At 40.1% G+C, this 26,322-nt stretch overlaps 2 protein-coding genes and 1 long non-coding RNA gene across 3 annotated transcripts; 1 reads left to right on the top strand and 2 right to left on the bottom strand.

Moving 5' to 3' along the window:
* Positions 1-5,873: 5,873 nt before the first annotated feature.
* Positions 5,874-9,165, bottom strand: LOC115167870 (homeobox protein Hox-C11a). Its single transcript, XM_029722581.1, has 2 exons — positions 8,379-9,165; positions 5,874-7,062 (listed from the first exon to the last, which is right to left on the bottom strand). The coding sequence occupies exons 1-2, from the start codon at positions 9,067-9,069 to the stop codon at positions 6,830-6,832; spliced, it is 924 nt and encodes a 307-aa protein (XP_029578441.1). The 5' UTR covers positions 9,070-9,165; the 3' UTR covers positions 5,874-6,829.
* Positions 9,166-9,226: 61 nt separating this feature from the next.
* On the top strand, positions 9,227-11,373 carry LOC115167871 (uncharacterized). Its single transcript, XR_003870586.1, has 2 exons — positions 9,227-9,451; positions 10,235-11,373. It is a non-coding gene; the product is annotated as an uncharacterized LOC115167871 (long non-coding RNA).
* An 11,194-nt stretch (positions 11,374-22,567) lies between these two features.
* On the bottom strand, positions 22,568-25,567 carry LOC115167869 (homeobox protein Hox-C12a). The gene is made up of 2 exons (XM_029722580.1): positions 24,892-25,567; positions 22,568-23,911 (listed from the first exon to the last, which is right to left on the bottom strand). The coding sequence occupies exons 1-2, from the start codon at positions 25,505-25,507 to the stop codon at positions 23,673-23,675; spliced, it is 855 nt and encodes a 284-aa protein (XP_029578440.1). The 5' UTR covers positions 25,508-25,567; the 3' UTR covers positions 22,568-23,672.
* Positions 25,568-26,322: the final 755 nt, after the last annotated feature.

Genomic DNA, 26,322 nt, shown 5'->3' with positions numbered 1-26,322 from the left:
ACAGTTGAAGCAAAATTCTTGCTTGAGAAATTGCTCTTTGATAGAAGCTATTTTTGTTAATTTTTGACAATTTGAATTGAAAACAATCACAGGTACTTACGCATTCTGTTCCTTGAGTCGAATATCAGAGCATTTTGAGTTGCATACACTCTTAGAAAAAAAGGTTCTGGATAGAACCAAAATTGGTTATATTCCTTGCTTTATATATGGCACCCATAAAGGTTCTATATATAACCATTTTGTTGGGTTCCTTGACCAGAACCCCAGGGGTTCTTCTTCACTGAACCAAAATCAGGTTCTACATGGAACCAATTTTGGTTCTACACTGAGTGTACAAAACATTAAGAACACCTGCTCTTTCAATGACAGACTGACCAGGTGAATCCAGGTGAAAGCTATGATACCTTATTGATGTCACCTGTTAAATCCACTTCAATAAGTGTAGATGAAGGGGAGGAGACAGGTTAAAGAATTGAAACATTGAAACATGGATCTTGTTTGTGTGCCATTCAGAGGGTGAATTGGCTGAATATTCTCAATATTAGGAAGAACATTTTTGGTTCTATCTAGAATTTTTTTTAACAGTGTAAGCAAAAGGTAAAAAACAAAAAGGTTTTGCATATTGACAATTAGACAATTGACAATTAGACGGAGACCCTTTGATTCATTTATGAGCAAATAGTCTAGCTAATAGCCTAAGAGCAATTCATTGAAATGATTAATGTTGATGCATATTGAATGGTGTGAGGTCAAGGCCATTTTCACTTCAATTATTGAATTTTTGCTAAATGCTGTAGCTTATTTCAAGTAGGTACATTAGGCTACATTGGCTTTGGAGAATGCAGTGATTTTTCTTCCAACCACTAAAAGCAAGGGTAATGTAATGACTGTTTTGATTGGTTTCCTCGCCTGTCCATCATTTCATCCTCCTGTTGGAAATATAATCCAGTCTTTCATTCTAAAGCTAATCAATCAATTTGAGGACACATTTGGTAAACCTATACCTACCTATTTAGTATGTCTCAGAATATGTTAACATTATCTAACAAACGCTTGCTCAAGTTAGTGTTTTGTGGGTTGATGTCGTTCTGAACTTCACCCACACATACGCAACCTACAGTGCGGAGACTTGATAGGTTAATTGTACCAACCATGAATGCAATAAAAGGGATATAATGTTTAGTATTTTACCATTTCTATTATGAAATGTATTCCTGTTTTCAGACTGACAAACATGGAAGTTGTTGTTGCTCAGTTGGTAGAGCACGGCGTTTGCAACTACCTATACTTAAAAAAATTGCTTTCGCGTTTGATAAATGGCATTTATTATATTATGGAAACTGGGTCATGGCATTCACTTATATTTTAGAAAATGAAAAAGTCTTCTCCAATGGGTTGTGTTTTGTGATAGAGAGATAAAGTTAAATGCTGCTGTAACGATTCCTTTAGAAGGCTATTAATTTGGCAAATGAAACCAGCATCCTGAATTCGAGATCTTCAGATAATGTGTATGCTAATACCCATGTCATAACCTTGAGTGAAAATGCAGACTGCGTGTGTGTGCACATTATCTTTCTCTATCTCTCTCTCTCTGTGTGTGTGTGTGTGTGTGTGTGTGTGTGTGTGTGTGTGTGTGTGTGTGTGTGTGTGTGTGTGTGTGTGTGTGTGTGTGTGTGTGTGTGTGTGTGTGTGTGTGTGTGTGTGTGTTCGCCCGCTTATGAATGGTTGATAGTATCTAAATGTAAATAAGGAGTAATTGTGGTATTGACCTACACTGAAGACACAACCCATTACACCGTTCCCGGAGACACAGATACCTTTGACGGGTCATTCGTGGTTTCAATAGATAAGTTATAACCCGTTATAACCGAACTCGTCTTCAACATGGGTCATTGCATATCATAATAATGGGAACGGTAGGCCGACTTCAAGTACAATTTCTCATAAAATAGTAATTGGTCAATAAACAATGTCTTTGTTCAGTTTACCTCCATTTAAAAGGCGATAAGCCCAATAATAACACGTGACCTGAATAATTATCATGATCTAAATATTGTTTACTACATGTGAATCACTACACCTGTGTATTTGCCCTTGTTTTTAATAGGAGGGCTATGTGTGTTTGGGGAGCTGATGTGTGTCGATTGGTGTGCCTATTATGTGTATTTGTCAGTGAAATAAACGGGAATATTTGTTCAACAACGATTAATGCCCAGGTGTGAATGTTCTTTAGTGTATTTTGTTCTTTTGAATGTTCTTTAGTGTATTTTGTTCTTTTGAATGTTCTTTAGTGTATTTTGTTCTTTTGAATGTTCTTTTGTGCACATACTGCTGTTTTACGCGCGCGAATAGGAAAGGTTTTATTTGCTCATGGGTAAAATAAAATATTCCTCAAGTCCTTTCCATTCGTTTTATTGCCTAAATAGCTGTTGATTTGTGTTTAGTGTGAAATAAGCACAGACACATGTATGCTTTACGTCTTTAAACTTTATTCAGTCTACTATACAGTTTTTTGCTTCAAATCGAATATATTTACCATCATGCGGAGTAGCGATAACATAGACAAGATACACATTACGTGTATGCCGCCCGTCCCCTTGTCATGTTGCGTTTACGGAGACGGAGGGAAGCCAAAACTAGTTTGTCTATTGCAGGCCACCATGAAATAGCTTCCCAATTTGATGTAACGAGGTTGAGCTCCTTGCAAGCAGATGTCCACCCCCTGTGCAAGTGGGAATTTATGGCTGAGGCATGTCGCGTCTTAAAGACAAATATAAATCAGAGAAGTGGTCATCTGAAAGCACACATAGGTATTAAATTGGTGACGACCACACAAAGGACCGCAGGTTAGTTTCGTCGAAGTAAATCGACAGCTTTCAGCTTTCATCACATCTAGGGTAAGCCACCTGTACAACGCGCATACATTGGTAATCATTATGGCAAGAACTCATTGCAAAACAAAGCTTAAGATGCCATTTCTATCCAAATTAGTGCTGGCGTTATTTCATTTTTGATGTGATCTATTTCTGATTGCAACCACCCTTTCATTTGTTTATGCCAGAGGATAAGTGCTCGTTTTCCCCCTTCACCTAAAAACTCACTGCAGAATTATTCTCAAGAACGAAGCCTATAGTAACAGGCTAATCTCTATTCAAAATGAACTTGGTAGCGCGGGCTTGAGCTTTCAAATTCGGATCCTATTATCAACCACGAACACATGTATATAATAATCTACTGTGGGAAACAACAGCATCACACATAAAGTAACCATCAAGACAAGGCTCCTGAGTAATGTAGATGTAGGTCGGTGTGATCAAAGTGTTAAGCACAAACGTCATTTCAAGCAATACATCTTGAATTACAACGACGCGTAATTTAGACACTTTTCCCAATGTATCCTTCACAATATCCCAACCGAAAACATGCTAGGACAAAATACAGGAAGGCTCAAAACATCAACGGAATGAAATAGGCCTCGGTACTCACCAAACACACAAACCATAACAACAACATCAAGTTAGAACATATACATGGAGTCAAAATACACAGGCCTACAGAATAATTATTTGAGCGCTGCCGTACTATCAATTCAAATAAGCGCTAGCTACATTTCTTATCACATTGAAAAGGTTAAACAAAGAGCTCGCTATGCTTTGTGTTAGTTCCTTTTCAACCTTAATGAATCGCCATGCATCGGCTATCACGAAATGTTATTCTTCAGGCCGTCCGATTGCATTCGCCTGTGACACCCGCCATTTTCCTTCCCAACAGCCAAGTGCACAATGGGATCAGCTCGACTGAACCAACCGCCGGCTGCATTGTATCCTCTCTCATCTCTCAGGATAAATCAAGACTACCATATTACAACTATAACACAACCAAAACAAAATAAAATGTCATTCAATCTCGAACACCACATCTACACTGTAGTGACATATGAATAAAACCATCCATCAAAATAAGAACATGATGTTTCCATGCATTGTCCTATAATTGTATAAAGCCTATTGAAGGAAAGGAAACAAAACATTGCCCTCCGATCGGCACAACCCGGGGTGAATCCTGGCCCCCTGTGGTTGACAGGCAGGAGTTTGAGGAGCCTCGAGCCTCAGAGATTGGTGACGAGGTGTGGCAGAGATATCCAACAAATGATCTACGTCATCGTCCCAGGGCCAAGGTTGGTGGGTGTGACAGGAAAAGTATTCCAGCCTTGATCTCTGCCTGCGAGCATCTCCCTCCTCCTCCCCCCCTGTCACAACTAACACCCCCCTCTTCCGCCTTCAGCTTCGGTCTAAAGGGATTGTAGTGAGTAGCAGAGAATAAACACACACACACACACACACCCACACAAATAGAGAGAGAATCGAATAGAACATAACAGAATATAATATAATTCTGCACCCTTTTTAAAGAATTTAAAGGCATTATCTACATTCATTTCCACAAGAAACTGTGAAATTATAAGTACATGTTAAAGCTCATGCCAACATGTTATAAAACGTATCATGCGTGAAAATGTATACATTTTACTGGGATAATAAAGTGTATTTACTGGGCGCACTAAAGCTGGCAAAGTTACCTGCTGTAGTTTAATGGGAGGGGTCAAAGTTGGACTCTACACATTCCTTTTTCTGTTCCCACTCAGTCCCCATTGGTCGATTCCTCTCCTGCACACATTTCCGGGCAAAAGGGGCTCCTTGATTCCTCTTTATTGCAGCGGGTTAAAGGTGAAGGCCTTGACATTATTGAAGTTCAAAGACTACTTTTAATTATAAATTGTAGTTAATACACACACGTGCAATATTCCATGCACATATGCTCTGTGTGCACGCGGGCGCACGCACGTAGGCTACCCACACACTCATACACTCACTCGGTAAAAGCTGTCCAACAGACACACCCCAGTAATGTCCTCTATATTTATAGATGTGCACACACACCTACCACCTGGCCTATGTAGTCAACAATTAGTAAAGACATAGTTTAGGTAATGTCAATGGATAACTTGACTGACCTAGAGTTCCACGATCTAATTTTAGGGGTCCGTTTTTCTCAGAAATGTCTGTGTGTGTGTGTGTGTGTGTGTGTGTGTGTGTGTGTGTGTGTGTGTGTGTGTGTGTGTGTGTGTGTGTGTGTGTGTGTGTGTGTGTGTGTGTGTGTTGTGCAGTTGTAGGGGGATTGACGTTGTGCACAGCACCGGCCCGAGTTCACGTTGAACAGTCTAGTTGCTAAGTTTTTTTGTTTGGACAGCCAGTCTTACTTGTTTAGTATTTACTTCGGAAGTGAACGCCATTCCCTCCGAACAGACGGTGCAATTAAGAGAAAAAAATAGCCATTTAGTGCCTCTGTCTTTATGACACTGTCTGGACTGCAAGAGTGGCGATTCCATTTAGTGGGCACTAAAGAAGGATCCCGTTCCTCTTTCTTTCTCTGTGATTCTGAGGTGTAGCCTAGTTTCTGTGTTGTCGTTTCCGTGTACTTCTGTTTGTGCTTGCAAAAGCTAAATATGCACTCCTAGAGTTATATCCACTAAGCATGTAAGCGTTGTATAAATGTACCGCTCAACAGCCCACACACACACACTCCCTCAACAATGTTTTCGTCTGAAAATGTGTTTGCGTAAAAGAGAAGGCCTGTTCCTACGTTAAAATAGTGTGGCTTAAAACTAAGTTGGCATTGGATGCAATTACTATCCATAAATACCCAACTAATAACGCACGACTCGCAATCTCTCCACATGCTTCGAACTTGGTTTTATCAAAACAGTAACACAAACATTTAGGCTGCCAACCCCACTCAAATCCCTTGAAAATAACCATCAGAAAGACCGAACAATGGTCCAAAAGAAAATCTAAGGCAAAAATGCAGTCGGATTATTTTGCCAATATTTTTTAATCATTGCCTACCACTCTCAGTCAATCGGCTTGAAAACGACATTCATAGAGGCATAACCATGGTCAATAATAACATCTATGACAAAAATCCACCAGTCTGTTAGTTTTGTCTATACGCCTGTTTATTTCATAGGTACCTTTATATTAATGATACACAGGCCCAACGCCATATTTTCCTCCTCTTTCATAAAGAAGCACCAAGCATAAAGCAAATAATTTAAAGGAGTGTCAACATTAAAGCTTTGAAAGTACACAGCTTGGGCGGTGTAAAGAAAATAGCAGCAGGGAAAGGGACAGCGAAATTAAAAACAAAATCATATTTACAGTCACGAATGCACATAGTTGCATAGTCTGTACAAGGAAAACATTATTACAGATTGTACACGTCACAGTTCTCGATGGCAAAATTGACACCTGTAAATGTATTATTTTGTGTCGAATATTCTGGTCGAAAACAGAATCATGGTAGGCTACAAATACACCGACCAGAGGAAAGGGAAAGTTTAAATGTCCAATATAGGCCTATCGTGGCTTCCGAGTTGTGTTGTAACATTTAATACTATTCAACAAATAATAATTGTGAAATGCACAATGGAATAAACACAATTAAGATTCGTGGTAAATACACGGAAACCATATGAACTCGACAGCAGCATATAAATGATTATTCTATATAATCACCTGTATATATGAACTAGAAAGTATCCTGCGAACGAAGGCTACAGGAAAATGGTGCCTTATTACGCATACATACAGAAACCCCAAATGTTAGAAATTGAAATAACCTCATCGTAACATTGAGTTGCTCAACATTGCTGCTGATCTGTCTTTTTGAAGTAACTTGAAATTTGTTTATTACTGGTGATAAGAATTCACTGAGAAAAGTGTATCATTGACCTTTGACTATAATCGTTATGCTTTTACACTCCACATGCTCACAACAGGGGGTTTCCAGAAAAGTATTGCAAACGATCTCTGCTTAATTTCTTTTCTTTCATTCTTCTATTCTGAAACCAGATTTTAACCTGTCGGTCGGTGAGGTTCAGCATCCGGGAAAGCTGCATCCGTTTCTCTTTGTTGATGTAAACGTTAAAGAAGAACTCCCGCTCCAATTCTCGGATCTGAAATTTGGAGTATGGACACCTCTTCTTCCTTGTGCGAGGTGTACCTGGGGCAATCAATCAGAAAGGACATGATCAGTGAAAGTTCAATGGGATTGTTTGCCATTTACGCACAGATATTCACATGAAGTTAAAGTAGCCGCTCACACATATTCACATCAACACAAAGCATATAGCCTCTCTATGTGAATACACTATTCAGGAATTTCGAGAAGCATCAATTTGATTATACCAATTCTATCAACATCCAACACTGCACGTAACACATCAGAGACATCCGCCATAAAGACTGTTAGATTATCACAAGCGCTTGAAGAGCAAATCATATCAATTTACAGCCTCCAAGTATGTGTTTGTCTCACACAAATATGCAATAACAAAATGTATACGGCTACAGTTTGCGTTACATTCCCATGGAACTTAGCTATCAATTCCCACACTCCTTCGTGGCTGTGTGAAATGCATATGTTTATAATCGAGTCCTCTCGTAAAGCTAAAATGTCTTTCGGATCTGAGACACACTACATCACAGTGGTGGTCAAAACCTCTTGAAAGATAAAGTACAACGACAAAAAAACATCTCTGCAGTTATTTCCTGATTGGGCTACATTTGGCTACACAAAGAGACGCCAGTGGGCCTGTGTGTGTGAGTTAGAGATTGTGTGTGTGTGTGTGTATCAATCACTGCGGATTCAGGCATAAATATCCCAGGGCTAACCGAATGGAAATGTGTCTCACTTGGACAGAATGTGTTTGGTTCAATACTGCAGTTCAACGCTTGAATCCAGACATGGACACAAACTCACACTGGAGTCTTTACGACTGATTACACTTGTATCCTTTTCTCTTTCGTTGCAAGGAAACCACCACACCACAACACAATGCTATCGCTATCTTCGACATTTGCCCAGATAAATACAGATATATGGATACTTATGGAGCCTGCCTCTAAGTGTACAAGGCTAATAATCTCACAGCATGTCCTTTAGTGTTATAGTTTGCGTGCAAGCTGCTAAAATAAAATTCACAGGACGCCAAAAGCAATGTTCTGCCCAATTGGTTTTTACTCACGACAGCCCAACGCGAAAATCCCTTAAAATGCCCAATGCAAGTTCATGATCAAAGTTAGCTTTTGTCACAATAGCGCGCTCTTAAAATTTCACAGACTCCACGATAGAAGCGTCTGTGTATAACATCCTTTTTTTTCAAAGCACTTTCCCATCGTAAAAAGTCTTCTCATTGGAAGAAAGAGCTTTGTAGGTTATAATAAAATCCTTTGAATGCTTATAAAACTCCACATAAAATCTGACCGACAAAAAACACCGGGCTAGTCCCTTTCCCCATTTACAGCTTCGGTACCTACTCGAGTGGCTGTTCTTGCTGGCGCTGCGGTCCTTGGTGGCTGAAGAAGAACACGAGCCCGAATTTGTATGTTCCTCCTCATCCTCTGTGTCCTTGTCTTGGTCTGGGACGGCCGGTAGAGCCGCTGGCTGCTGGAACTTTGTTTCCAGCTTTCTAGCCTCGATCTTTTGTAAACAAGTATCTGCTGACTGATTGTCCGTGCCGCAGTATGCGGTCTCAAAAAAGCGGTCGAAACCTTGAGGGAGGACGCTGTTTTTCCCCACGCCGGGGTAGAACCCTGTGGAGGGATGGTTGGAGCTGGGATGGTGGTTATGGTGGCTGTACACATTCTCGTTCGTTTTCATAAGCATTTCTGTCATGGTGGATTGCGGAAGACAGTCCCTGTGCACCAGATCCTCTCCAGAGTAGCATGATGCATAATTGCTTCTATGGTGCCATTTACTAGAAGGATCCAATCCATAGGAAACTTCCCGTACCGGCTGCACTTGAGACAGATTTGTGGAATATGGGTAGGTTATCTGCCGCGACGAGGCCTGTGGAAGAAACGAAGAGACGGCAGAAAATTCGGGAACGTAGTAGGTGCAGCTGGGGAGGTAGATGTTCGAGGCGCAGCCCGTTCTGTCCCCAAACTCGGATGTCCGGTCTTTGCGCGTCTGGGAGCAGAAGTTTCCCAGATTCACCGAGTTAAACATCTTTCCCCCGTACTCCGTACGATAGATAGATGTTTTGTATTCGCGCTGTAGAAGTGGGAAATTTAGGAAGGCGAGATGACGCGCAATCCGTCTAAGTCGCCCGGAGACACGTGATCGAAAGTAGATATTGTCATATATCAACGTGGAACACTTGGATGTGTAGGAGTGGTTCACTTAGGCACGATCTAGGAGGTTCAAACTATTCATTTTCAAAACACCGCAGGAGCAGTAAGAAAACCAGTAACAGATTCCAGTTTGTTTACATAGGTTATGGCAATTATAAAGCTAATCTTTAGGAGGCTATTTATGTATGGGAGTGGGCTAGGCTAGCGCAGGTTTAGTATTTGATATAGCAGACTAAACATGCTGTTGAATTCTACAGGTAAGACTTCACTATTAGGCCTACTATGATTATGATGATTAGTATTATTATAACTACCACTATAGTACAGCTACTACATTAATACATTAGCATATTGTACAATAGCCTGTACTGGTATGCAGCAGAATATAGACACTTTACTCTCACACGTTGTAATGTATGACTAACCACTACCAGCCTTACTGACAAAGTGAACCGCGAACACTGCGAGGTTAAGGCAGATCTATGCTTTATAATGAGACCAAGATTTCAAGACCACACTCGAAGCGCTGCTGTTTTGAAAAGTGTGTTTTCACTCTCATACAGTCTAGCAGGCTTTATGCTATTTGTAGGTAGTCTAAATGTCCGTCGTGAATCAATGACTAGATATTGCCTTGCTTGAGATATTACAATTTTGAAACCTGGGCATTTTTCATCTAAACCACTGTAATAGGCTACGTTAACATGTTGAAACAGCCACCAACAACTAACATTTCCCTATAATGACAAACCCCACAAAAAGTAACTATTCAAAATAAGCATTTTTGAATACATAGGTTATTTGGCTACATTCCCGTGTTTCAGGGACATTTTTCTATTGAAGTTCTATCTCGGATTTGATTTGATCAAGGCATGGCCTTAACGGAAGCCTACATGTTTTGGCTATAGTTTCAACATCACTGTGAACTAAATGAGAATGAACAAGGATGCAGAGCACAACGTTTAGGGGAGGGAGCCTACTCCCTTAGTTTGACCAAATCACTCATTTTCTTAATTCAATCCATTTCTCTTGGATCATGATAGGGCCTGAAGGGAACAGCCGAGAAAGTCAAGACCAAGTGTCCAGGCTGAACATGGAGGAGAGAAGAAAACCAGCTAAGTTTAACCTTTGACGACGAAGGCTGTCAAAACAACTCTAATCCACCAACTGCAAACTATAACATATCAAGTCATCGTAATTTTGAATCGAGATAGTCTACACGAGAGTGGCTATATTAAAGCTTAACGCGCCCAAATCGTCTCCGGGAGGCCATTTGTTTTGTTTTGAAGTACAAGAGGGGCTATTTCTGCTTAGTCTCTACTGTCTCACTGGGCCGCAAATGAATCGATTTGTCATAGAATACCTTCACTGACAGCTGTATAGCAATAAGAAATCCGGTACTATATCTCTGTCTTTAGGACTACAGTCTATCTTTAGGACTAGTTGCCCGATTAAATACACATTGCTTTACGAAAGAAAAAGACAACTCTAGGCTACCATTATTGATTTGTTTTAATATGCCTGAGTGCTCCCAGGCAAGATAGGCTAGATTAGTTATCGCCTTCATTCAAGGAATTTCAACGACATTTCAGTTGAACAAATATATCTCACGGCTGAAGTCCTCATCACAAAGCTCTAAAGTAGATTAGGCCATGTGATCAACTAGAGGAATGATATTTCAATCCTGTAATAAAGTGATATATGTACACACATTTAAAATACCCTTGTGCGCTCTTCCTCTTAGCGGGTGAACTTTCACAGTCGTATACAGAATCACGTGAACTACAGTCGCCAATCGTCAACACAAAGCAGGATCATTGTATTGATAAATCTCATGAGACTATCAATAGCTTCCTATGTTCCAAAATATTTTTTCTTCTTCTGAAGGTTAACCCGTATGCAAATTACAGAATTACATAACACAAACTCTATGGTTACAATAGTTTAAACGTTTAAGATTATCATGGTATTAAGATTATGGAATTCTGTATGTAAACTTGACGGCCCACTTTGTCGCCTAAAAGCACAATTTTTTGGGGGGGTAAATCATCTAAAAAGAGGACTATCATGAGTAGATGTATGTATTTTGGAGAGAGGTGTATGGCAATGGAATTCGTTTGTTTACAGTCCCCTTTCAGCGGATACAAAGTTGACGTACACGATGCCCGCATCCAAGTACAAAGAAAGCAGACAGCTGCCAAGACACAGCACTTGAATTTGACCACTAAAATCCTCTACGCGTCTAACCATAAAACGCAGAATGGCTGTAAGAAAAAGCTAAATCCCTTTGTTCTACAGAACACATTAAAGTAAGATGGAAAAAGGAGTTTCAAATTAGTACACACTAATAAGTTCTACCCACGCATGTAACCATGCAGACATAGGGCGACTGTGGTTTTGAATTATGAAAACACAAATGGAGAATTCCACGTCACAGCACAAGGGACGGGTAAAATAAGTTAACATTATTTTACAAAATAGCTGATGCTGGAAAAATGTTAGCTACCATAAGTTAGTCAGGCTATACTGCGCAGTGTGTCGTCGTCTCCCACAGGTTTGGGCTCAGTGCCTTACATTGTAATAGAAAATGGTGAACGTTTTTGCTCAAGGGGTTTCGCATTCCAGAAAGTAAACCATTCCGAAATGTAATAATAAACTCTTCGCATTCACTGGTTGCAGAAACTGTACTACTGTTGAGTCATTTCGAGAATGGCTTCCAAATGGCGCCGATTCTCCAAAGGCAATAACATTTACTGTAAACGAAGCCTTAACACACAACAAAGTATTTGTTCCTTTGTAGAATGCATGATCATCTGCAGCAAGACAACAACAACCAACGTAGGTTACATAATAACCTAGGCTAATTATCCATAACCTTGTCAGACGTTCTCCAGCGCAGAGAGCATGTTTCTGCGCTGGAATGCATAAGGATTCGGAGAATTGTACAAGTTAGGCCTGTACTGAAGGGCCCAATCGCAGGATCAGGTATATACCAGTGGTGTGCAATCACAAAAGGAGATGCCAAAACGTTGCCTGGGGTGTTACATAAAGGACATACGCATAACACTTCCGTTTTCAAATCTGGACACAAGCTTGCAAGGAGCAATAAAGTCGTGCGTAATCCTCCTTCAAAGGCCTCAAACTATCCTAGTCATGTCTTACGGCGGTCTAAGGCCATAATTCAGGGGATAAGGTTTACCATGTGTTTATTCTTCTTGGATTTAAGTTCAAGTCACAGTTAGCCTATAAAATACCACCCGCAGTAGGACCCTGGAGTCGGATGGCTGGTGCGCCATTTCTCGAAATAAGAAGGGCTTCCTTCATAAATGTTTTTGACTAACCAAAGCCCCTGCCGAGTATGTCTACTATGCTGCGAGTACGATTACAAAATGTTCAAAAAATACTGCTAGAGCCTTTAATGTAATAGCCACGCAGGCCTTTTCGAGTCCTGCGAGTTTCCTGGAAGAAAGAGGTGTTGTAAATATGTGCCATTCTCTGCTTAAACATCACTGTCAGGAGAGCACATGCTTTACGACCCTGTCTGAGGAATCTAAGCAATGTATTGCTACCTCGCACAGTAATTACAATGTATTGTCTAAATACAAGTGCAGCCTGTTGCTTAGAAGAGCGAGAACTATCTTGACAAAAATGAAGTTGCTGTATTCGCAAGTCGTGTTTGTTTAGCCTAAATCAATAGCATGACTGTTGTTTGGTTGGGCTTGAAGCGTATAGCATTATGGGCTATTCCTATTGAGTCATTCTTGAATTGCGGTGGTAAATGCTGTACCTTGACTTTGGCACCATGTAAAAACCATTTAAAAGCACAAAAACGTGACAAGTAATACATGTTCCGTTTTATTGAACGGTTATTTAATAACAAGTCCTTTCTACTGCAAAGCATGTATTTGTATGCATTGTAGAAAGTACTGGGGGCTAGCAAATGAGCCTGTCCCGCTGGTGATGTGTAGAGGTGTAGTGACATGTTTTTAAAGATTTAGCGATATCTATATATTATTTTGAATGCTAGACATTGAACAAAAGTATTTCATATATTATATAGATCAATAAAACCAAAGAAGGCTATTAAAATACCTTTTTTTTACTAGTAGACCTGTAATGTGTTACTCAGTTAGATGTCAGTGTGTTACTGCCTTGAACATCACTGATATAAGATAAGATATACAAGGAAAGATATACACGGACCTTGAGCATTCTCTCCAGTGGCCAACTGTTATCGGGGAGTGGCCTACTTTATATAATTAGTAGCTTTTCACGCCCTTTTAGTATGTTATACATTTGGCGATTCCATTGATCATTTGGTGTCTAAATCCAAAGTCTCACTTGGTGTTTGTCAATTTGAATGAAAGGAAATAACTTTGTGAGCAAAATTATTAATCATATCACTGTAGTAAATTATTTTTAAAGGGCTGATTACCTTAGATTTGAGAATTTGTGGCCTCCATTTCAAAAAATCCAAATGTACATAAAATGTCTCACCGGTGGTACCATCATTGGTGTTACTACTCTTAGGGCACAATGTTATCATAATGGTACAAATAGTTTCAAATGTAATTAAGCTACCATGTTAGTTGATTTAGAATGTGAATATGTAGGCCTACCCAAATACATTTAAACAAATAAAAATCTAGAAAAATGAAGTCGATTTATTTCCAAAATGCCAGGTCCAAATGCCACAGTAATTCAAAAACAACCCTATTCGGGGACAGACAATGCTGTGCATAATTTCATCATCCATATTTTTGCTCCTGTGTTATTTCAAACGGAAGAAGAAGAAAAAAAACAGATACACCGTCTCCCAGACGCAGACATTGTCTTGTCACTAAGCACCAAGACGGAAGGAAGGCAACGTTTTCCTGTTGAGAGGCGCGCGCGGCCTGCCTGGCCCGCCTCATATTAAAACGGTCTGAACCAGGGCTAAATGTTCGAAGCGTGTGTAATCATGTTACTGTCCCCCAATGGCCTAGATACATTTAATTGGATGTAAGTCGGGCTGTTAAACGTGGTTGTATAAGCTGCTAACAGTTTCAAGCACAACAAGAAAGGCCCTTGTTTTTACTGAGGTCTCAGTGAACGTACCTAGCGTGAAAGCATCTGCACGGAGAACCAGTATAGGTTACAAGATCAGATGATATAAACGCTGTTAAACGGACTCCCCAGAGTCTATTTCTGGAATTTAGGAGCACAAAGATTGATCAACAATAGGCCGTTGATTAGTCCTCTCATCACAAAGATAGAATATATAAATGTAAGTGAAATGATTTCCTTTGCTTGGATATTTAAATAGCTTTGCATGATTTTTTCGCACAAAGTAATATTTTACGCACAATCATTTTGGTGGGTTTGACAAAAGTATTTTACATTAGTGGGCTCAATAAAATATCTTCATCAATTCTGTGAAAGTGTCAAATTATTTCGCACATTTTGGCTGGTTATTTTGTGACCACAGGTGGCCATCCTATTTATCCAGTGATGTATTTTTCTGCTCATGGTAAATATTTTGGTGAACTTGTTTTTACTGCAGCGCGGCACAGTGCAGTCGGCAACCCCCAAAACAAAACCAACTAAGGTTTGGACTACTTTTGAACATTCATTAAAATTCAATTTTAAAAAAACAACAATACTATTGTTCATTATGAAACCAAATAACAGACTATACTTATAAACGGTTTTATAACTGTTTGTAAACTGTTATAAAACCTTCACCTATTATTTTACACCTACATTTTAAAAAATCCTTCCTTCCCACAAACGGCTTTGTCGAAAGGTGTTTTTTTAATTTAGCATGTTTTTAAAATCAGTATTTTTCAGAAGTTCTAAATACATAAATCATTCACACTGAAATAAACATTTTGACTAGTTTGTAGGCTATATTATAAACAACAAGTATCCTATGATTGAGGCTTTATTTTGCATAAATCTTATGATTGAGGCTTAATTATGGATAAATAATAAAATCTTATTGCAAAATGTGTACCGATTAATACAGTACATGACCAAAAGTATGTAGGCACCTGCTCGTCGAATATTTCATTCCAAAATCATGGGCATTAATATGGAGTTGGTCCCCCTTTGCTGCTATAACAGCCTCCACTCTTCTGGGGAGGCTTTCCACTAGATGTTGGAAAATTGCTGCTGGGACTTGCTTCGATTCAGCCACACGTGCATTGCTGAGGTCGGGCACTGATGTTGGGCGATTAGGCCTGGCTCGCAGTCGAGGTTCCAATTCATCCCAAAGGTGTTCGACGGAGTTGAGGTCAGAGCTCTGTGCAGGCCAGTTAAGTTCTTCCACACCAATCTCGACAAACCATTTCAGTATGGACCTTGCTTTGTGCATGGGGGTATTGTCATGCTGAAACAGAATCGTCTAGAATGTCATTGTATGCTGTAGAGGTAAGATATCCCTTGCCTGAACCATGAAAAACAGCCCCAACACCATTATACCTCCTCCACCAAACTTACAGTTGGCACTATGCATTCGGGCAGGTAGAATTCTCCTGGCATCCGCAGAACCTAAATTTGCCCGTTGTACTGCCAGATGGTGAAGGGTGATTCATCACTCCAGATAACGCGTCTCCACTGCTCCAGAGTGTAATGGCGGCTAGCTTTACACCTCTCCAGCCAGCAATGGTGGCTAGCTTTACACCTCTCCAGCCAAAGCTTGGCATTGCGCATGGTGATCTTAGGCTTGTGTGCGGCTGCTCGGCCATGGAAACCCATTTCATGAAGCTCCCAACGAACAGTTATTTTGCTGACGTTGCTTCCAGAGGCAGTTTGGATCTCGGTAGTGAGTGTTGCAACCGAGGACAGACTATTTTACACGCTACGCACTTTAACACTTGGTGGTCCCATTCTGTGAGCTTGTGTGACCTACCACTTCACGGCTTAGCAGTTCCTGACGTTTCCACTTCACAATAACATCACTTACAGTTGACCGGGACAGCTCTAGCAGGGCAGAAATATGACGAACTGACTTGTTGGAAAGGTGGTATCCTATGGCCGTGCCACGTTGAAAGTCAATGAGCTCTTCGTACTTTTTGTATATATAGTGTATATTGCACAAGAACATCAATGTTCACCAAACAAACATGTCTAAATTACCTTAGATGTATGTCTGAAATGGAATACATTACAGCAAAGAAACAACAGCAACCAAAGAGGTTCATTTCTGCAGGTCTAATCGATACTAAAACGCATTCAAATGAAACTATTTCATGTAGCCAGTGTAGGCCTGTTTTTCCATCAAGTTCTTGCTATAATTACATTTGACTTAGGTCTTTTAGGCCTACTTTTATTTTTTTACTTTATTGTTGTGCTATAGTTTCAAACGATGAATTAGCATAGCAAACCACTTTTATGATGTATTTGTTAATAACGATGGATTTCATTTGCCATATGGCTTTCCCTTTCCGAGTTTTTCACCTAAACCTTTCAAGTCAAAACTAGTTTCATCAACGTCATTTCCCATGCAGTAAGAGTTCAGACACGATGGCAAAGATCGAAGATTTCAATATATGTGTTTATCTTTATGTTGTGCGACGCATATATCAAATGTAACTTTGGCATGCTAAATTATTTAATTTAGCAAATGAAGGAGGTCGCGGCTGTGTTGATCGATGAGCTAACTAGGTCTGTGCCCGGCAACGGAGCATTGAACTCTAAACACTGAGCACTGAACAACGCACAGCGCAGATATGAGCTAGGCTTGCAGCACTAAAGTGCATACCTAGGCATATTGACTTAAATAACACTTAAATAACATTCAAGCAACATATGCCTGGTGCTCGAATGTTGCATATTGCTCAAATGAAAGGTTTAAGATGATTTTGTAAAGTAGGCCTATACTGTATTTTCACTGAAGTAGTGTAAGTCCTATTTCATTACTTTATCGTCTCACATATACGACAACGCATCGTCTGTATATACCAGAGTCACAAATTAAGCACTGAATCATTCTGTGTCCATTTCTGCTGCACAACTACAAGGCTAACAGGGAATATCTGAAAGAAGTTCAGAAGAGCTCGAAGTAAGCAAATTGTCCATGGTGTTCAATGCATTTTACCAATGGCAAGTACAACAAAAGACAAGACAGGAAACTAGCTAGACGGTTTTTTTTGTTGTCTTCCCAGTCTGAGACAATTCACAGTTTTCTATTGCACCCAGTAAGTCAGTCAGTCCGTCAGTCAGTCAGTCAGTCAGTCAGTCTGTTAGTGCGCTAGGGATCCATATAAGGTGCATGCTAACTTGACCTTCAATGTGTGCACTGCTCTCGCCCACACGTATCAGTGAGGGGAGAGGGAAGCTAAAGAACACTCCCCACAACTGTGCATAGGCCTCTAAAAAGGTTGTGCGTGCGTATTTTTAGACAAATAACAAATTGGCCTACGTCCTCGGATTCGTCCTGAAATGTTTTTATTTTGTGACAATTACTTCTATAAATGATGTTACTATTATTAGTATGATTATTAGCAGGCCTAGTAGTGGTATATTTGCATTGGTAACATAAGTATTAGGCTATTCTTATTAGTTCATTACTATTAGGCTAGAATTAGAATTAGAATTAGGATGGTGTTCATACTACTATGGTCGTTATACACACTGACGGAGCCGTCTCTTTTCACCAATCAACAACGTAACATATACTTATGGCTGATTGAAGTAGACCTTGTTTTAGTACACTCATGCGCGCGCGCACACACACACACACACACAGTTGGGTGCATGGAAATACTAGCGCCCATTTCTCCCACATTTCCATCTCTCTAACAAGCTCGGTGCCATAAACGGTATGAGAGAGACTGAGAGAAAGGTGGACGGGCCGGGGGACTACTAGACCACATGGTTATCTGTGGTGAAGTTCTCTGTGAAGGGCATGCACGGGTGCAGCTCACTGACCTTTGAGACGGGCCGGGAAGGGAGTCAAGCCACCATAAACAGATTTAGACAGTCTCAAAGTCAAAAGCGCCCAGGAGCATTAAACAAGGCCATTGTTAAGATCGCTGCGCATGCAGCCAACATATCTAAAGTAGGCCCACACGAAGAACTACTAAATGTGCTTTTAGAAATTGGTCCTTCGGTGACATAACCATAATATTTTGAAGGCTCTATAATCCTCAAGAGTGCCTCTTTTTCATCGCAACGCTTACTTGGCTCGGCACAATAAACCTTTCTTGGCTTTCATTGCATGTGAAGGCATATGCGTAAAAGCACGTTTATAACACTAGAAGTAGCCATTACGCAATGTACTAGAGGGCCTATAACCTAACCCAACGTCGAATATGTGTTGTGGAAAAGGGAAAATAACACGGAGAGAAAATAAAAGGCTGAGGTCTGATGTGATTGATTGATTATGAACTCTATTTGCTAAGATACAAATATCTAACAATTGTTTTGAAATGAGGGCATATTCTACACAATATCCTGACAATATGTATATATTACATAACATACAAAATACTTATATCATTCGTATTAAAAATGCTATGCAGTACTAGGCTAATATTGGTCCAGTAACACTACTAATATTATTAGTAATACAATATATTATATATTGTAACACATCAAAGAAGTGTTCAACATTGAAACTGTAAGAATATTATCTGCGTGATCTCTGCGCAAAGGCGCTTGATATTGAACTCCAATGAGTACAAACACAAAATGTAACCCGAATCGATAAGACATTTGAAAAATGTGCATGCATTCACTTCTATAATCTAAAATGTTTAGATTATTATAGACTGCATGTGCAACCACAAATCAGGAGCACTGTACTGCTTTGCCTTGTGCATGAAAATGCATATATTTCCACCATGCCTTCACCATAATGTATTAGGTTGAATACATTTAAACGTACATTATTTTGTATTAAATATTAGAAAACTTGTATAATCTGAACAATTATTCAGATGATTGCTAGTTGCGACAGTATTACCCAATATATGCTCTCTTTCTCTCTCTCTCTCTCTCTCTCTCTCTCTCTCTCTCTCTCTTCCTTTTTTCACTTTATCTATAAGCAAGTCCAGAGGCTGGTGATAGACACTAGCGGTTCTGGTGGGGGGGGGGGGGGGGGGGGGGGCAGTGCCCCTGTGACAACAATTTTGGACCCCCTTGTGGCCCCCCAAATGTGGAGTATGAAATACTTTTTACATAACTGATTTTTGCTATCGTTCTTTTTTTTTACATCCGTTATTAGTCAGTGGCAACGATGATGATTATGAACATGGTCTTTTGCCTGCTAATGCCTGCAATGCAGTGAAGAAAACGATATGACAACAATAACGTCTAATGTAACTGGCCCCTGTAACAGTACAACTGGCCCCAGCTTGGCCCGCCCAGTTGAAATGGTCTAGAACCGCCACTGGTGCTGGAGCGTGTGGTAAAGGCATTATGTTGCAATGCATCTCTCCATTGATGACTTAACCCACCTCTCAATATCTTGACCGCAGAAACTATAAATACACACATTGGATAGTAGGTTAGTTAAAAGGGCAAAATCACAAGAAGAGTATGACAGAAGAAAGAAATGAAGCTGAAAGGGATAGTGAATATGGCGACGTTTTCTAGTAACACCTCATTGTGATGATGATTAAAATGTGCGGTCTTCCAAATTCTCAACGAATGCATGTTTACGCACAAGTTATTGGTGAAATACTTAGTTCAACACAGGCTAGTAAGCTATTGGAAAAAGGCATAAGTGGCAGCAGCGTATGATGGATGTGTTTTGATCATACAGGGACTAACTCAGACCGCTTGGCTGGTGCCACGAGTCGGTCGCTGGAGCCGGTCTGCTACAGTTCACTGAAATGCCAACAACTGATCTCAACTCAGAAAAAACACAAGCCGACAATTTAATGTGACAAGGCCTTAATTCCCAATAGGTTTTTATTTGCAAAGATAATGTTTGAGAGTGATTTGGTTGATATTTACAATGCGAACTCCATTTTTTCTTTTTAGCTGTCTTTTCCATGTAGCGAGTGCTCGTATTGTTTTAAAATCCCAAGTAAGAGGGCTATTTAGGCCACTTGTTCATACCCCATGAATTTGACCTAAATAATGTTTTTGCGGACCACAGTAATCGTACGTTTGTTGAAACAGCATGTAGGCTAACTACAATCAAAATACTCAGCCAAGCATTAGTTTCAGGATATTAGAACTGGAATGTAAGCCTATGACTGATTTAAAGGGCAATTGTGTGTTCGAGTCACTGTTTAGCGTTTCAGCTACATTGACAACCTGGCTTTTGTACTGCAAGGTTTGTTTATAGCCTAATATTTAGACGAGTGAGCTATATTCAACTTACTGGTCTTCAGAATGTTTCTTTTAGAAGAAAAAGGGAAATAAAGTAAAGGTATATCGTAGACATATTTCTGGTATTCAACGCAATATCCGTGCGTAATGCTCAAATGTGACTCAATTGTTGTACCATTAGATCATAATACAGTATTTAAAATCACAGCATAACGATGATGGTAAGACCAATTATATTTTTTAAAGATTCTGTTTATTAGAAACCTTACTCATACATAGATACATACATGTCATTATTACTTTTATACAATAAAAGGTTTTTAAGCAGCCCTCACAAGCGCAAATAAGGGAATGCGATATTGTACAAGAGAACAATAACATAAAACACTATTAGACTGAGGAGAGGGTATCCTGAAATAGCATGTAAATAGTACCATATCATATCATTTCATATAACCACGTCATTTCATATCCCCTTACAACCGCAAAAAAATGGAACGCGAGATTGAATTCTACAGGACGAAATAACGGAACGTTAACAGAAGACACTATTACATTGAGATACAGTATCCTCAAATAGGATGTAAATAGCATCATATCACATCATTTCCATACTTTTACAATTTGATACACGTTATGAGGTAAGAGACATAGAACAACATAGCGAATAGCAAACACAGTACAAATAATAGTCAGCAACTCCGACCAATACTATAATAATAATAGAATCATAATAAGCATAAATACTTTCATAATAAATGTTTCATACTTACTTGCCTTAAAATGCAACGACATTTCTTTAACTCTTTCAGTCGTTTCTACTTTGAAAGTTCATAGGGACAGAGAAATCTTTTATCTATTAACCATTTGTTATATTTCACATAATCACTAACATGCTGCAAGTATCTTTCAGTGCCATTTATAGGTTTTAATCCATATACATTCAATATAATACAGTGTGCTGTTCAGATGTTAAAGGAGAACACACCGCGTTTAGATTGCGTATCTCATGTATGTTTATAATACGATCATTCTTTCCACAATGCTTATTTTCCACTCAAGTTTATATCTACTTTCAATTATGCCTATTTCAAATGTGCACTTTTCTATCAGTAACCGTTATCAGGTACAACACGCTTATTGAGCGTATATGGGATTTGCATTTATACGTAGAACACATGCACCTCAGTTTGTTATTGCCATAAGGAAATCCATCAACTGTCTTGTGGAATACTCATTTAATAATCATTTTCAGCACAGCTATGAGAACTATCTTTCTTTGATAGCAGCCAGCACAAAACCTCGCTTAAACAGCAACCTCATCTGTTCTGATCCAACACTCTTAGCAAAAAAAGGTGCTGTCTAGAAGGTAAAAAGGTTATTCGCCTGTCCCCATAGGAGAACCCTTTGAAAAAACCCATTTTGGTTCCAAGTACAACACTTTCAATTCCATCTGGGTCTCATTCCACAGATGGTTCTACATGGAGCCCAAAAGGGTTCGACGCGGAACAAAACATTGTTCTACCTGGAATCCTACCCTAAACCCTAACCATAAGCTTCCCTGTAGTCAAACGACCGAGTAGCCTCATGGGTGGAATGTTATTATTATTTTTAATAAGTTCATAATTAATTAGCATTATTCATTTAAAAAACGCCCAAAATCCGGTGTTTCTACGTCAAACGGTTTTGTTATATTTCAGTCTTCTGTGATTTATATAAAGTGTAATATTGGGAAACCCAAAATGTAATACATTTCAACTCTTTATCTGACATGGTACACGTGTCTTATTTTTTGTAAGCCGATTGGGCTCCCGAGTGGCGCAGCGGTCCAAGGCACTGCATCACAGTGCTTGAGGCGTTACTACAGCCACCCTGGTTCGAATCTAGGCTGTATCACAACCGGGTTTGACCGGTGTAGGCCGTTATTGTAAATAAGAATTAGCTCTTAACTGAATTGCCTAGTTTAAATGAAGTTTACATTTTAAGAACACAAAATAACCATGTGTATACTTTTGTTTCCAAGTAGATTTGTTTAAGACTACCACGAAACACTGTGTTAACCCACTGCAGTAAAAGGTTAACCCTTACCCTTACCTCAATCATAACTCTTACCTAACCCTAACCTTAAATACTACCTTAACCGTTTTAAATTTCAACTTCAATGGGGTGACGTCAGAGTTGGGACGTCCCACGGATCCGTTGAGATTTTTCCAGTCCCCTATGCTATGGGGGACAGCCGAATAACCCTTTTGGATCCTTTTTTTCTAAGAGTGAACACCAAAGTTATGAGAGGCGGTTGGCTCAGTGGGGGAGATGAGGAGAGAGGCGATAAAAAAAAAAGTTCAACTATCTAGAAAAAGTTGTCAGCACATGAACGAATTCATGGCAAATAATAGTTCAATGTGCTGCATTCATAAAGAGGCTGGTATGGATTTTGAGTTTTAGCTATCTCTAAGATCCTCTGATGTGGGTCTTGGAGTCTGACCCCGTGCCCGTGAACGTGCCCAAACACGTGGCGGAGATTACGAAAAGTAGATACGGGTATTGTGTTTCGCATCGCTTACAAATGAACTTTGGGAGATATTAAACAACTGGAAATGTCCTCCATCTTAACCAATCTACACTGTAAGTGACAATGAATGCGCCTAAAGATGATTTAGTTCTGTCTACATTGGAGAATTGGCCTAATTACGGGTTAATCTCTCACTCTGGCTTCATTTGCTTATTAGGCTACATTGCTTTTCCTTTAGTTCATTTAGCTTTCAAATTCATATTCACTGGCCATATGACTAATAAGGAGTATTACGCCGTTGTAAGTAATTTATCAGAATCAATTATTCATTTTTAAGGGTTTGGGAACTTACCAGAGTCTAGGACACCATGCACTAACTCCATCCTTTAGGCCTATCCGGCGAGGGACGCAAGAATATCGTCTCACAAGTTTATAAACGTCTGTATAAGTGGTTTACCATAACACTATACAGGAAATACTATCTGGCATAACTCTGAAGAGATTCTAAGTTATGGCAGCAGTATCACTTGGTCGTTTTCTTTGGGGCCTACACCTCAAATACCTTCCTGGTCCATTTGTACCTCCTGTGTGATAGAGATGGAGTGAGAGTAGGCTAGGTGCTTGCATGCATTTATAGCAACTGCAGACAGGAGAAATACTGCCTATCAATCGATTCTCCGTATGCTGCTGCATCTCTGCTAATTCTAAAAGAAGGACAAAGCTTGCTCCCTCATCATCAGTCTCTTCTTCTTCATACGCCGGTTCTGGAACCAGATTTTAACCTGTTGGTCGCTGAGGTTGAGGCGGTCAGACAGCTCCCTCCGCCGCTGTCTGGTGATGAATTCATTCAGCATGAACTCGCCCTCCAGTTCGGACAGTTGGAGCTTGGAGTAGGGCTTGCGTTTCTTCCGGGTCCGGCTGTGCATCGGATACCACGGGGCACCTGGAGGGGGCATACAACAGATGGACAAGTCACAACAGTTAGGTCTACAAACTAAGCTCACGGTCACCTCCAAGGGGAGGCTAATACTCTCCTTACAATGTGACTTCCTGTGCTGTGCACATACACACACAACCTGTTGTGTTACACTTGACTTGTTTTGGTCTGCAGTCTACGTCTGAATCTCATTCAATGACATGGGGCATGTTTGCTCAGAAGCAGCAGCAGGAATTCTCTGTGTCCATCTTGTCGTGTTTATACATCAAGTCAAAGGGACCACTAACTTACAGTAGTTTGTGTCACATGAAGTTTTACTGACGCAGTTAAAGCTACATTAACGTGATAATTAGGCCTAAATCTTTCCTTGCAAATACCCCTACTTATTTACCAGTTTCCAGGCATATTAAATGACTCCTTATTGTACACAGCGACAGATATTCATTTAGTTTACGAGTCATTAAAACGAAAGCCCTCTCTATTCGATGCAGTCATCCACAGCGCATTACCTCTTTAAATCACTGCACTCATTTGTGTGCGTAATCTGTGCGTAATAGACATGTTCTAACAAGCTGTATGATCCAAATATACCCGGATTGATACATTCACATCGATATTCAGATTTTTGGGGGGTCTCTGACTCTTGAGACAGGACAGTAAGACCTAAGACAGTGGACTAAAATGGTCTGCAGTCTATACATATAGCCTTCTGGTTGGTTCTATCAGTAACAGTACACAAACACTTGAAGAATGATGGAACATTGTATGGCAACCCCTAATCCCTAGCAGCGTTTGTCCAACACGCAAATCAAGTCGCCTGCAGGCAAAAATCAAAACAATGTGATGAGTATCATGATTACGAATCCCTAGTCTACAACATATCCCTGGCTATGCTGAACTAGTACGAGTCATTTGATAATAAACAAGCGTCTTTTGGATTTCTAATATCATACAACAGTGTCTGGATGAATGAAAATGGGACCCACCTCCGCCTGCAGTTATGTTGCCCGAGTGGACGGTGTGGTTTCCCGGTGACACCAGGGTCTGAGGGTCGCTGGAGGACGGTTTGCTGCCCTCGTTTAGAAGCGAGGAGTTGGAATCGGATTCCAGAGATAGACAGGACTGCGGGTCTTGAGTGAGTTGCTCGGTCCCGTAATCATACTTGGAAAAGGCACCGCTGTTGTTGCTGCCCATGCCAGTGTGCATACCGTGATCAGATGTTATGGATGATGATGTGTCCCTCGCCCTATCCTCTCGTTTTAGGCTGCTCCCGCCACCACCGGAACAGCTCTCTCTGTTGCTTGCGCTGCCGTTGCTATAATAACATTTACCCTCCTCCGGTCGAGTAATTTCACACGACCGGTTGAAAGAAGGGTTAATAGATACGGGGCTGCTAAAGTAGGATTGAGAGTATCCATTGCACGGCTCCGATGGGTTCCACGGGAGGGAGCAAACATTGTCCCTTCTCGGGTAGGGGAGAGACGGTAACCCCGCCAGTTGTCCCCCCGAGGCTCTGAAATTCGGAAAGTAAAAAGTGTCTCCAGTGTGGATGTTTACCAAAGGTCCCACAAACCCGGGATTAAGAAGATTATGCTCGCCCATTTCCGCGGGCCCGACCAACAGCTTCTAGTTTATTGCAATCTGACATTTAACGTAGTTAAACCTGGGGGTGCAACTGATTGGTCAACCCCAAGTCACGTGGTCTGAGGGCTAATTTATTCTACACCAGGGTACCACCCACTTGGTCCATCTCAGACAAAACAAAACATTAACTTCTGTATTATGTGGGTTTATATGTTTTTTTTAAGTGCTATAAATATTTTATTAAATATGTAGAATCTATTTTTTATTCTCTATAAGCCAGTAGAGTCCAAACCTACTTCTCAGTTTGTATGCTATACTGTACAAATATGTGAAACTGTCCCTAGTCTCGTTTAATATCTTTATTAGCTGGCAAATGTTTTCAAATAGTATCACTTATGAACACTATTTATTTTCCAAGAAGGAGAGGGTGCATAGGACATCTTGTTTTCAAGCAAATTACGGTTGAATTCAATGTCATATAAAGCTGTGATGTCCCTCTTTTACAAGCTTGTTTTAAGAAAAGACTGATGTTCATTGCTGCGCTCTACTCATATTTACAGTATCGGGGTCAGCGGGTTGAAACCATTGGCTCTGTTAAAATCAGACGATATTCAATAAGGTTACTTTAAGAGCATATATTTCACATAATATTCTCACATGAACAACTTTAACAGATACCCCCTATAAACGTTCGCAGGCAGACTCGATGGGGATTGTTATGCCTCTCACAGTTCTTTTATATTAACTTTACAAGGTAGCAGAGGGCACTTAAGTGATTCAATCAGCGGAGAGTGTGAACCATTTTCCATTAATTAGTTGATTTGTGATTCTGA

Source organism: Salmo trutta, chromosome 30 (genome assembly GCF_901001165.1).
Source record: "Salmo trutta chromosome 30, fSalTru1.1, whole genome shotgun sequence".
Lineage (NCBI taxonomy): Eukaryota > Metazoa > Chordata > Actinopteri > Salmoniformes > Salmonidae > Salmo > Salmo trutta.
The sequence above is the reverse complement of the archived record's forward strand: the minus strand, read 5'-3'. Positions and strand labels throughout refer to the sequence as shown.

Coding starts and splice junctions, on each gene's coding strand:
- LOC115167869 (XM_029722580.1), bottom strand. CDS start 25,507: ATGGGCGAGCATAATCTTCTTAATCCCGGGTTTGTGGGACCTTTGGTA. Junction 23,912..24,891: donor CAACATAACTGCAGGCGGAG/GTGGGTCCCATT, acceptor TGCCCCCTCCAG/GTGCCCCGTGGTATCCGATG.
- LOC115167870 (XM_029722581.1), bottom strand. CDS start 9,069: ATGTTTAACTCGGTGAATCTGGGAAACTTCTGCTCCCAGACGCGCAAA. Junction 7,063..8,378: donor CAGCAAGAACAGCCACTCGA/GTAGGTACCGAA, acceptor TGATTGCCCCAG/GTACACCTCGCACAAGGAAG.